Source organism: Crinia signifera, chromosome 1 (assembly GCF_055691185.1).
Source record: "Crinia signifera chromosome 1, ASM5569118v1, whole genome shotgun sequence".
Classification (NCBI taxonomy): domain Eukaryota; kingdom Metazoa; phylum Chordata; class Amphibia; order Anura; family Myobatrachidae; genus Crinia; species Crinia signifera.
The window spans coordinates 358,835,342-358,847,418 of NC_139217.1; the positions used below are offsets into that span (position 1 = coordinate 358,835,342).

At 41.3% G+C, this 12,077-nt stretch overlaps 1 protein-coding gene across 7 annotated transcripts in view; it reads right to left on the bottom strand.

Annotated features, from left to right (window-relative positions):
* ARVCF (ARVCF delta catenin family member) overlaps positions 1-12,077 on the bottom strand; it is a 576,304-nt gene that overhangs the window by 250,863 nt on the left and 313,364 nt on the right. For 6 of the 7 annotated variants that reach the window (XM_083149627.1, XM_083149617.1, XM_083149609.1 and 3 more), the window contains one exon: positions 7,011-7,256. The exons of the other annotated variant lie outside the window; for it this stretch is intronic. In XM_083149627.1, coding sequence (XP_083005753.1) covers positions 7,011-7,226 — 216 coding nt within the window. In that variant the 5' untranslated portion in view covers positions 7,227-7,256. The remainder of the gene's footprint in view (positions 1-7,010; positions 7,257-12,077) is intronic. 7 annotated transcript variants of the gene reach the window in all.

Sequence of the window (12,077 nt, forward strand, 5' to 3'; positions counted from 1 at the left end):
CTTCGGCTCAGTTTGGTGCTTCAGATACATTGGTACTGACACCTTCTGCACCGCTCTCCATCAGAGATTAGGGTACATTCCAACACAATCCCTTTGGAATTTACTCTCTCTTTCGGATTGGATTCATCTGGGGCCCTCACCACTCTCACCTGCCATTTGATTCCCCCGGTAGATGGCAGAAAGCAGAAGGAGGGTCCTTGATATCCACCTCTGTACTCCCATCACTCATTTTCTGTGACTCTCTCATTTGCCCCTGTACTTCCGAATTCACCTGCAATGCTTGAGTGCAACAGGTCTTTTTGGATTTTACTGGTCAAAAAGCAGAAGCACATCTCAGCTCCCTATTGAGAGATATGGGGGTACTCTCATCCGAGATTTAATACGGCCATACATCACTGGCCCGCCTGAATACCATCCCGCACTCAGAAGCTAAGCAGTGAATGGTCTGGTCAGTACCAACTTGGGAGACCATTTGGGAATACCAGTAGCTGTATAATAATCTGGACAGCAGATACATCTCTGTCTTGAGGAGGTAGCACCCTATCTGTGTTCCTTACTCTGCACCGGGAACAATATTATATTTCATCAACAAGGGTGCGCTGTCAGGGCGTCCTTTATCTGTCGGCTCCTCTTATATCCAACTCATATTATTGATTGTCAATTTTTATTATTATCACTATTTGTGAACCTATAAGAGATTTATTTGTGATCAGCTTAGATTGACAATTTGGGGAGCCCTGCTTCTATGTTCTAATTATTTCGCCGTCATAAGTGTGACCGTCACATTACAGAGAAATATATATATATATATAATAATTTGTTTCTCCTGTATTAATTTAATGTGAGTCATTATTTGTTAATACGTACCCATCCTTTTAGCATATACATTATATTAAAAGCTATGTTTTAAAATTCACACATTACTATTTGTCTAAGTGTGCCCCAAAAAACCTTGTTGTTCACCCTTCTCTCTGGTCACACAAGTTGACCTCCACCTTTTCAGTTGCAACGCTGAACCCTTTTGGGAGCACCACCAACCACAGACCACCTCAGGACTTACCAATGGTGGTAATTATGTTGGTCTAATCTATTAATTCCGGTACGTGAATACCAACTCATTTTCATTTTCCTGTGCCACTCCCGACCCATATTGTACCTAATCTGACTACATGTAGTCAAGAGTGTAGTCAGGCAATGGTGATGCATGAGACCGCACATCGCCGTCGCTCGGGGGCATACACATGGAGCAATCCGTGCTTCATTGAAAGGTGCCCATGCACGGTACAATTGCCATGTGCGATGAGATGCGCACTCCCGCGCACATCCCATCGCACAGCTCAAGAAGTATGTGCTGCACCCTTTTTGCACTAGATCGCATTGCATGCAAATCGCATGTGATGCGATGCAATCTAGTCCATAACGCATACAATTATTGTACCATGTACAGGCACATTAAGTGATCTAGTCAGATTGCTTAGAAAACTACAATCACCCCATGTGTATGTCACTTAACAATCACCTTTAGCAGATAAGCATTGATAATAAACCGCTATGGTGCTCAATCATACTTGCTTATCTTAATAACTTTGTGAAGCCTGAGAGAGGGAAGTTTATATAGTATTGGATTAGTAAAACATAAGTGTCTTATTTATTGTACGTGTCCGTAACTGTGTTCGGAGGACCTGAGACAACTAATGTCTATTTGTTTTATATACATGCACATAGTCTCAATGGTCTACAAGTGATCTACAACCGGCCTTGATGCATAGAGTATATAAAGAGAGAGCGAGAGAAGGAATAGACTGTAGCTCATAGCTCACTCGTCCCAATAGTGACAAATTGTGTCATAGCCGGCATGTAGGCTAAAGAGAAATAGAAGAAGTGGCAGCCTGGCAGGTGTTCTTCAGGACAAGGAGAGAAATCTACTGTTTTTGTTTTTTTTTGTTTCAATTTACGCTGCAGTCATGAAGGCCTGAGAAGACAGTGTCTTCATTCACTACTTGCTGCCTTTGGGTAAGAGAGGTGTACGATACAAACATAACTAGTGGCTTTAAAGCATAATTTCACTGTCTTTGCTCGAAGCAAACACCTGCTAACTACAGATAACCAGACTTGCAAATGTTCCCCAGTAAAGGAATCAGTAGTGGCCCAAAGTGTAAAATGTATGTGTCCATACAAGTTCATCTTCAGCGCGATTATCCAAGAAATGCCCAGAACAGTCAGTTTGGACAGCAGCCATATAACACTGCCAAGTCCAGAGACATCTGCACAGTGACATCTATTCTGAGCTCACTCAGCGAACAATGAACTTATCAATATGATAACCCGATATCATTAGTAGGGTTGTTAAAGTGCTCTGCACAATAAGCTCTTAATGCTTTTCTGTTGATTAAAATCTAATCAAGGGGCACAGGTTGTCAATCTTCCAAACAATGCTATAATGCAATTTATTTTCATTGTTTTTTGCAGGCTTGATGAGCTAGTGAAAAAGAAAAGGGAATAATAATTGGTGATGTAAAAGAGAATAATTCATTATTCACATAGAAAGTTTATCACCAGGCAGCCGGGCAGACAGAATGTATGTTATTTACAATAGACAACACTGATCATAAAGCAAATAAAGATTAAACAGATATAATCGTTTTGAATAATTGTCCTTTAAATATGTGGCATTTGGGTAATGTGTTCTATTTTATTTACTTATTTGAAATCACTGACCATTATGTAATAGCCTGGGCGATGGCAGGCAGGTGGGTTTTGCTTAAATAAATTGGCCGCATTAAATCTAACTGCTACATAGCCACAATCGTTCCCAGGGGCGGATTGGGAATTAAAAGTGTCCTCAAGAGGATAATACCACAACAAATGTAGGAGGAACCAACACCAAAATAGGAGGGACTAATACACCACTACACCCCTGTGGAAGCTGTTAGTTGTTTTTAATAAGTTTGGCAGTTTAATGCCCCCCAGACCCCAAAGCTCCCCATTTCCGAACCTCCCCACACTTGAATTGAACAAAAGACTCCAAAACATCCATCAAACAGACAAAACAACTCACTACCATAATTCACTGATGATCACAAATATCTTCATTCCTCTCCAAGTGGAGCCCAGAAACACCACAGAAATTGTCACACCCATTCCTGACTCCTGTCCGTTTAACACAGGGGTCTTCAACCTTTCAACCATTAAGACAGCCCGAGTACTGTTGAACAAAGCCTGAGGGCCACTTAGCTATGCTTGGTGTGAAAAGGGGTCAGACTGCACCTGGCAAAATGACCCGGTACTCTAAATGCCAGGTTGCAGGTTTTAAAGGGGTAATAGATGGCTCTGCAGTGTATCAGTATTAGTAAATAGATTGGCTTAAGAAAACAAGTTGACTTCCATATGGTGGCTATCTAGAGGATACCAAAATATTATACAGTGATACATGTATCACAAAGTAACAATGGTCTTGACCAAGTAAGCTCAAAAATGTAGAGGTAATGATAAAAATAAAATAGTATCTGCTGTGGAAGCAAGCACCCTGACTGGATGTTTTCATCCCAAGCAATGGGGCTTTTGATCATTTCAAATAATCCCCAAAAATGTCTTATACACATTCACTAATATACTGGATAGTCACTAACATACCCTACATTTACATCAACATAAATAATAGCATACCTCCCAAATGTTCCGATTTTGGTGGGCCCTGCTGTGCGCATGTGCACTGTTTATAATCACAGGAGAGGTGGACTAGGAGCATGTTCAGTAGCTCCATAGTGACAACATGAAGGTTACTACATTCCTACACCCATAGATGAAAGGCCATGCCCCAATATCACATCCTGCCTGTGCCGATGTTACTCGTCACACCAGGAGAAAGTTGGGAGGTATGCAGTGTGTATGCACTAAGCGGCTTTCCCCGCAGCGATGAACGCTATCATTGCTGTCCATACACGCTGGGCATAGTCACCCAGTGTGTATGGACCTTAAGAGTCCTGCAAAATCACTGGAAGCAGTAGTAAAGAGAAGTAAAAATAGCGATTTACATTAAGACCTGGCATAGACGTTATTTACTTTGCCACCAATATGCCCCCCATTTCATTTGCTGAATAACATGCAGTTTTCTTATCCTCACGTATAATACAATGAATGCACTTTTAAGGTCAACATTTAACCATCAATAGCATGTTCATATTTCATGGAAAACAATGGAACATCTGGCAAATGGCAAGTAATTATTGAGATGATAAAGATTAGTACTAGCTATTTTATTTCAGAAGAGGAGACATAGTAGTTGTAGTTTACTAACACTCGCATATAGTATGGGGGGAGGGATAGAACAAGCCAGGCCAAGTGCCATACAGTAAAATAAACTTCAGCTACAAAACAAATAATGAGCACTCTGGGAACAGCAACTACTATTTTTAGTTCTGTACTATGGAATTTCACTTTAGCAAATTACACTGGACAAAACCACAAATTGAGTTCTGCCAAAGATGCTGCTTTGTTTATATGGAATGTAGACCTCTAGTCAAGATGTTTCTTTAATCCACAAACACCAACTTTGCAATGCCTGTAACTGAACCACATGACACGACTGTGCTCTTACAATGGGCCAGATGTATCAAGCTTCAAAAAGTGATAAAATGGGGAGTGATAAACAGTCAGCCAATCATGTTACAGCCAGCCTGCCATGTTACAGGCTGGGTTTGAAAAATGACAGGCTGGTTGTGACTCTCCACTTTATTGCAAGTCCAACATCTAGTCAGGCTCAACAGCCCTAGCGCTAGTAGCAGATCCAGTGGCGAGCCACTTTAAAATAAGAACATTAACATTGTTCAACATTCAATGTAGACCATTTTTGAATGAAAAAAAAAAATCACAATGAATTTAACCAGTCTGTTTGAATTTGGACTGCAAAAGGTCAGTAGCTGTGATGCCACCATTTTAGTATACCATTTCACCATGAGAACCCATAAGATACCCATCATGTCCGCATAGAGATCTTCTACAGCTGTTGTCACTAATAGTGATGTCAATCATTAAGCAGAGAATCATTTAAACTTTCAGTCACACAGATAGTGAAGTGATATTACCACCAGGGGTGCTGCTAGAAAGTAATAATTACCGGGCCTGAGTTTTTTGGATGAGCTCATGTCAACTGCTAAGAAATACACTGCACCCTGTACAGCTGGTGGTGACCTCTCTCCATAGGTGCTAGTTGTTGTGGGTGGGGCTATGTGACCTGCAGGAGGACCACACATACTATTTCACTACATATTTTAAGAGGTCCCATGGCCACGCCTCCCTCAGATTGGCCTAGCCTTTCCAGAATTGGCCATGCCCCCCATAGTACTTGGGCAGGTTGCCACTCTCTACAGCCCAGGATATGAATTGATCAGGTGAGCAGTACAGTATTGATTAGAATAACCATAAAGCAGATGAGAGGGGAGCCATTTTGTAAAATATTTCAGACACACTGCTGATTTTACCAGAAATATGGCTTCATCCGGCCTATTTAATACCTCACACTGGAGCATTTTTCTCTGGAAAAAATTCACCATATGCATATCTAACAAGTATTACAGCAAAGTACAGCCAGCTTTCTCAGGATGCCAATAGCAGAAAATATTCAACTAGCATATGGAAATTCTACAAAATTATTTGTTTTTGTTAAATTTTTTCTTTTAAATATTTAGCTAGTTATTTATTGTTTGAACCAGTTACAATAGCCAGTACATATCCTTAGAGGCTGACCTGGTGACGCAGTAAGCTATCTAGTCAGTGTCACTAAGGTAATGAAGTATTGCCCAGCTACCACAATGTCACAGCCCTCAAAACATATTCATACCTTCCAACTGTCCTATCTAGTAAATGGCAAACTCAACCAAATTTGTAGGAAAGTGGTAGGAATTTACCTGCTGCACGCAGTGAGAGCAGGTGCCTCCAGTAATAATATTTCATTCATATAGTTCTTTAGATAGGATACAAGGCCCTTTACCTCTACATAAATACAGAAACCATATAGGTTTCCAGAAACCATACAGGCATCATGAACATAATATATAGGTGAGGCAGACAGTTTGGGGTCCAAACCACAAAGATACCAGTTTGGGCAGACACCCAAGCATACCTGATGAAGCAGCTATATTGGGTAAAGCAGATAGGTTACAGTGAGCAAAATAATCACAAAACATCTGAGATAAACAATGCATTGAAATAAGACATAAAACAGTAAAAATTAAACATTACCAACAAGATACCCCCTGAATAATCTGTTTGTTCATCCAACCCATGAAAGTATCCGGAACAAAATACTAAACACGGGCACCATACGCGTGGTCATGTGGCTGCAACCACTATGATATGGTCAGAAGCCCCAGTATGCAGCAATCATCCATGTTCCCCCTACACGGAGGGCAGCCCTCACTCACAGGCTCATGCACCATTTTCCCAATGCTTTCTGAGTATGCCAGCGGAGAGATGAGTGAGGTTATGGATGCATGGTGTGTGGTGTAGGACTTATTGTGTGCATTGCATGCCCTGCACCTATTACAGATAAGCCCATGGATAGAAGTATGAAGAGAACTGATCCTATACACATCTGTAGGGAACTAGACGGAACTAGGAGTTTGTGTGCCTTTAGATTAGAATTTTCTAATAACATGACCCAGCAAAATTAGGTTGCAATCCATTGTTACCATACAATGCTTATTATTCAGGTATCACCCAAAGCAAACTATGGAACAGTATAACATCGATATAGAAAAACATACTGATCATTGAATCATCTTTGTAGAATCATATTGCATGCTTCACAATCAGCCCAAATACCCTGAAACCCCCCCCCCCCAATACTGTGACTCCTTTACATCTTGTCATCCAAAGGGACCATGCTGCTCACCACTAGTTACACCCCTAACATCCAATTATACTTGTTTCCTCCTAAGTTTATATTTATCCCATGTTTTGCAATGAGACAATCATAGGAGAGAGATAAGTTAGGAAAAGCAGGCAGTTACCTGCAGAACTAGCTGCTGCCATGCAGTGGCTAGGGGTTGCCCGTTGCCAATGTTGCACATGCTCATTCGTTCCGAGGGCACATTGGCTCGCTCTAGTTGGAGTGAAACATTGCGACGTTCCTCTTCTAAAGCGCGAGTCAGCCTCTCAAAGCGTGCTTCTTGCTCTTTGACAGAGGCTAGAATGCTGGCAGCGGACCTTATGTCATAGTCATCCATAGTTGTTTGTGATAGGAGTCTCTGTGGTAACTGTCAAACAAGAAAGTTTAGGGGAAGGGTGGAAGATCAGAAGACCATCAACATACAGCTACATAGCCACATAGTACAAGTGCATTTACACAAAGCTGGCTTTGTACACACCATGGGTGCTACCACCGACGAACAGAGATTCTCAGTATCTTTCCAACATATTTATATATTTGACACATTTATGCTTCAGGAAAGGTAATACATTTTACCTAATCTTTTTTAAATACAGAAGCGTTTTTTTTTTACTACTGAAACAAGAAAGGCGACTATCTTTATAAATTACTTCCAAAAGATTGCTGCTGGCTGGCATTAACAAACTGATGCTTCTTTAAGAAGTAAAACAAATTCTTGGGTATGTATGAAGCCCTTAAGCAGAAAATAAGCTGCTATTTGACATAAAATTTTCATGCATATTCCAAAATCATTTTCATTGTGCAAATAACAATGTAAAGTTAAAGAACATAAAGATAATAGGTTTTTTGGGAGCAGAGCCTACTCTTTAAAGATCTCATCAATTTGACAACACAATATAGGCTTTCAGTCTCTGCAATGAAGCAGAAATGCTCCAGATTGTGTCCTCTTCATAAGGCTAGGCATTTGGAATATGTACTAGTGTGTTGTTTATTATTATTTTTATGACTCGGAAAATCTCAATCAGACACAGAAAATGTAATATTGTGTATTCTATTCATGAGAAATGTTGAATGTCATTCTTACGGAATATAATGACAAATATTTGCATGCATGGTATTTAAGATAGTGTGGTGAAGCCTCCATGTGCACATAGCAATAACATTACTGAACCAACACGAAACAAACAACAGACAGTCAAGACCTTTTCCCTTGGAACAAGTAGGCAGGGTTTGTAGGATTTTCCACACATACTGTAGCTAATCAGTGGAAATATCAAGCAAGATTTAGCAAAAACAAGGACTATTATGATGCGCATGAAACAATGTCAACATGGTAGAGACAAGTAAAAATGAAGAAACCAGTGACGAGTATTAGGTCTCCTACAACAGTTATAAAGGGTTGGGAACGTTTGGTCTACAGCAAGTTGGTCGACAAGCATTAGGTTGACACCGTTAGGTCGACGTGGTTCTAGGTTGACATGGGTCAAGGTTGACCTGGGTATAGGTCGACAAGTCAATAGGTCGACACAAGCAATAGGTCAACAGGGTCTAGGGTGACAGTCAAAAGGTCAACATGGGGTTTTTCACTGTTTTTTTTTTTACCCGAATGTCGACACAGTCAACATGGAACAGTTACCAGTGCTTCGCTTGCAATGCTTCGGGCACACTATTGTATTCTCCCACCATACCCTAGTGCTGGGGTAGCCAACCCTAGTCCTCGAGAGCTGCCAACAGTGCATGTTTTGCAGGTCTCCTCACAGAATCACAAGTGAGCTAATTAGCTCCATATGTGGATCTTTTAAAATGTGTCAGTGATTAATAAGTGCAGCTGTGCAGCAGCTAGGTTGTCTGGAAAATGTGAACTGTTGGTAGCTCTTGAGGGCTAGGGTTGGCTACCACTGTCCTAGTGGATGGTAGAGCATAAAATATCATCCGTCGGCACATGTCGGCTATAAAACAGAGAAAAACCCCACGTTGACCTTTTGACTGTCGACCTAGACCCTGTTGACCTAATGCTTGTGTGGACCTAAACCCATGTCGACCTAGAACCATGTTGACCTAGAACCATGTCGACCAAATGCTTGTTGACCAACTTGCTGTAGACCCAATGAGCGTATCCTGTTTTAAATGTATCGTACAGTTTAAGAGATAATTACATTTTAAAAAAATTGCTATTCATACTTAACCACCCCGAGTTCTTTAGGGTAGTGGTGAAATGTTTTTGAATATTAACCACTCCCATTCCAGAGCTTTGGCACAAAGGAGGCAGGTAGGTAGAGCATGGCCTACAAAGAGGATGGACAATTATTTTCAGCCACTCCCCAAAATAGTTTTACTATAAGGCCTGGAGATTTAGTGTTAAGGCCCTCTTACACTATTTGATTCTGTTTTCCTGTTTCCGGACTGATTCATTCCAAATTGCATGTGTATTGCATCCATCTGATATGATACAAAATACCCTCTAACATGACACATTCTATTAGGTACAAAATGCTCTGTTCCTGGACTTCCCTGCCAGTGACAGTTACAGAGTTACAGCACAGTCCAAAATTCAAAGAGGGGGTTACATCAACTCCCAGTGAGTCCAGGACAGTGATGTTTGGGGTGACATTAGTTGTGGCTCCTCTTTCTGAATATTAGACTGTGCTGCAGCCCCATCTCTGCAACTGCCACTGGTAAGGAAGTCCAGAAACGGAGCATTTTGTCATGTTGGATACAACTCGCATGTGTATCTTATCAGTCAGATGTTGGACCTGCTGCCTGTCCGATGGGAACAGAAGGACCTCGAGAGCACCTCCACTAGAGGGAGGCCACCTAAAGATATATCCTGTTAGTCATATACCATTGCAGGACCACTTCCATTTTGGGGCCGGGATGAGAGTACCTACAGTATGATAGTGGATGTCACAGGTGTAGTGAGTGTCCCTTGTTTGCAGGTAAAATTATGCCACCTATCTTTAGGTGGCTGCGAAAGCAGATACCTACTACATTTACATACCCTCCACAGCAGTCGTGGTGGTGTCTTGCTCACTTGTTTACCTAACTAGCAGTGCTAGGCATATCACTGCCACTATAGGCCAATAAACAAGCAGCAGGTACAGCTCTACTGTACCTACTCTCCCCCTTTCCTTATCTGACTAACCTTTCTAGTTAACCCTTTCTTGACCACATGTAGCAACTACATCAATGACAATTGCAGCATCAATGCCTATATCTTAGAGACAAGATAAGAATTACGTGTCTCTAATGTTGACGTGATCATGCATGGGATTCTATACATTCAGGAATGAATTTGAGATACTGCACTGTGGTTATCAGTGTGAGTGACACAATAAGGTTTGAGTGCAGACCATTATTATTACCCTAATAACCCTTTAGCACTGAAAATACCTGCTAATCCATACCTTATATTTCACAAAAAAATGTTCTAATCATATAGCTAATTAAAATATTGTTCTAATCATATATTTAACTAAAATATTGTTCTAATTGTTCTAATCATAATTTTGCCGGATCTTCCGAGATTGTGTAAACCTTGTCATTGAGGTGTTGACCTCCACATATGAATAGAACCCCATTTAACCCACTATTGTCTTTCTTTGCTATATGTCTTTATTATTGTTATTGATTACTTGTTTGAGTTGATGCATGTTCAGTGTAACATACTAAAGGGACTACAACTCCCGCTTTTTACTAAGATGACATATTAAACGTTGTATTTTACATTAGCTCAAGAATGCTCCCAAGAAAAAGTACTTATCCTTCTATTTTGCAACAGTTATTCAGGTGGTCTGGGATAGGGTATGAGAGATGACTGTATCCTGTCATACCCATTATCAGGATTCCAATGATTTGATGGCATTAGCCATTCACCAATCACAATAATGGGAAGTCTCTAAGTATTGATTGGTGGGTGGTTGGAGCTTTCCACTAATCACACATCAGGCTACTTTGCCATTGCCTGAGGGGTGAGTATTTGAGTTAGATTACCCCATAGATATGAGGTCTTATATTTAAATAAGTATATGTATTGGAAGAGGTTATATTCTGGGGTCTGATTTTCATTAAGAAAGGATAATGAGGAATCTTGGGTCTTATTGAGGGAGGCCTGATTGCCAATGAGGGATCTGTGACCGTGCAAGATGTTAATCAATTACTGTTTGATTTTTTAATGAGGAATGGGGGGGATCAGATTTTGGGGTGTGGTTTTAATTTTAAATTAATCTGCAGACTGATTTGAAATTAGGAAAATGGGAGGTACATACAAATATTGGGAATGATGTAAGCAGTAGGGGGCGGATCAAAGTGATGGATTTAGATCTCATGGTGCCCTAGGCAAGATTTGGGTTTGGTGCCTTCTAACAATCCATAGTACTATATATTTGCTGCTGATTGCAGGCATCATTGATAGAGTACCTTGTCTCATGAACAGTCTACCGATAAATGCTCAGCTGCATGAACATTGGCATTGCCTACAAATCTCAATCAGGCTTTCGGAAGCAGACCTGATACCTGTGTCACATGTTATGTAAATGGACTGCCCACATACAGGTGATGAAACCATTTTTTTGGGGGGGTATTCAATCTGGGTCACTATTTACGACGGGGGAAATATCGGTGAACGCCTATTCAATGCTGTCTTTCCCGACAGCATTGAAGAGGCAGATCGACAGAATGGGCCCGACTACTTTTTAAAATGAGCCGGGCCCGTTTTGTTGATTTCGGCTGTGAATTGTCGCGATCGCGGCTGAATATCGACAATCCACGGCCATTTACGCAGACACGCCCCCTTTTTGCCAATCGCGAAGTGGGTCATTGAATCGCACCTGGCGATCTACGGTCGCACAAAACGAAAACAGGCCAGGGTCACAGCTGTCCGGCCAGATCGACAGTCGTGACCCGGGATTGAATACCCCCCTTTGTGTCCAAACAATTTTATTGTCTATCAAAGAGCATCAAATGGACTTGTCGGCAGATCCATGTGATGTCATGATATCAAACGGAAGTCACGCAATGCTCCTCTGGGAATGTTTTGTATGGCCAGGATATCTTTATGGGGCCTTAGGGAACTGCTGGGTCCTAGGCAGGTGCGTAGGTTGTCTAGTGGAAAATCCGCCTCTGGCGGATCGTGGTCCCCGACCCGGCAGACCCAAATGACAGTGACAGGTCTGGTGTGGGCTGCTTCAAC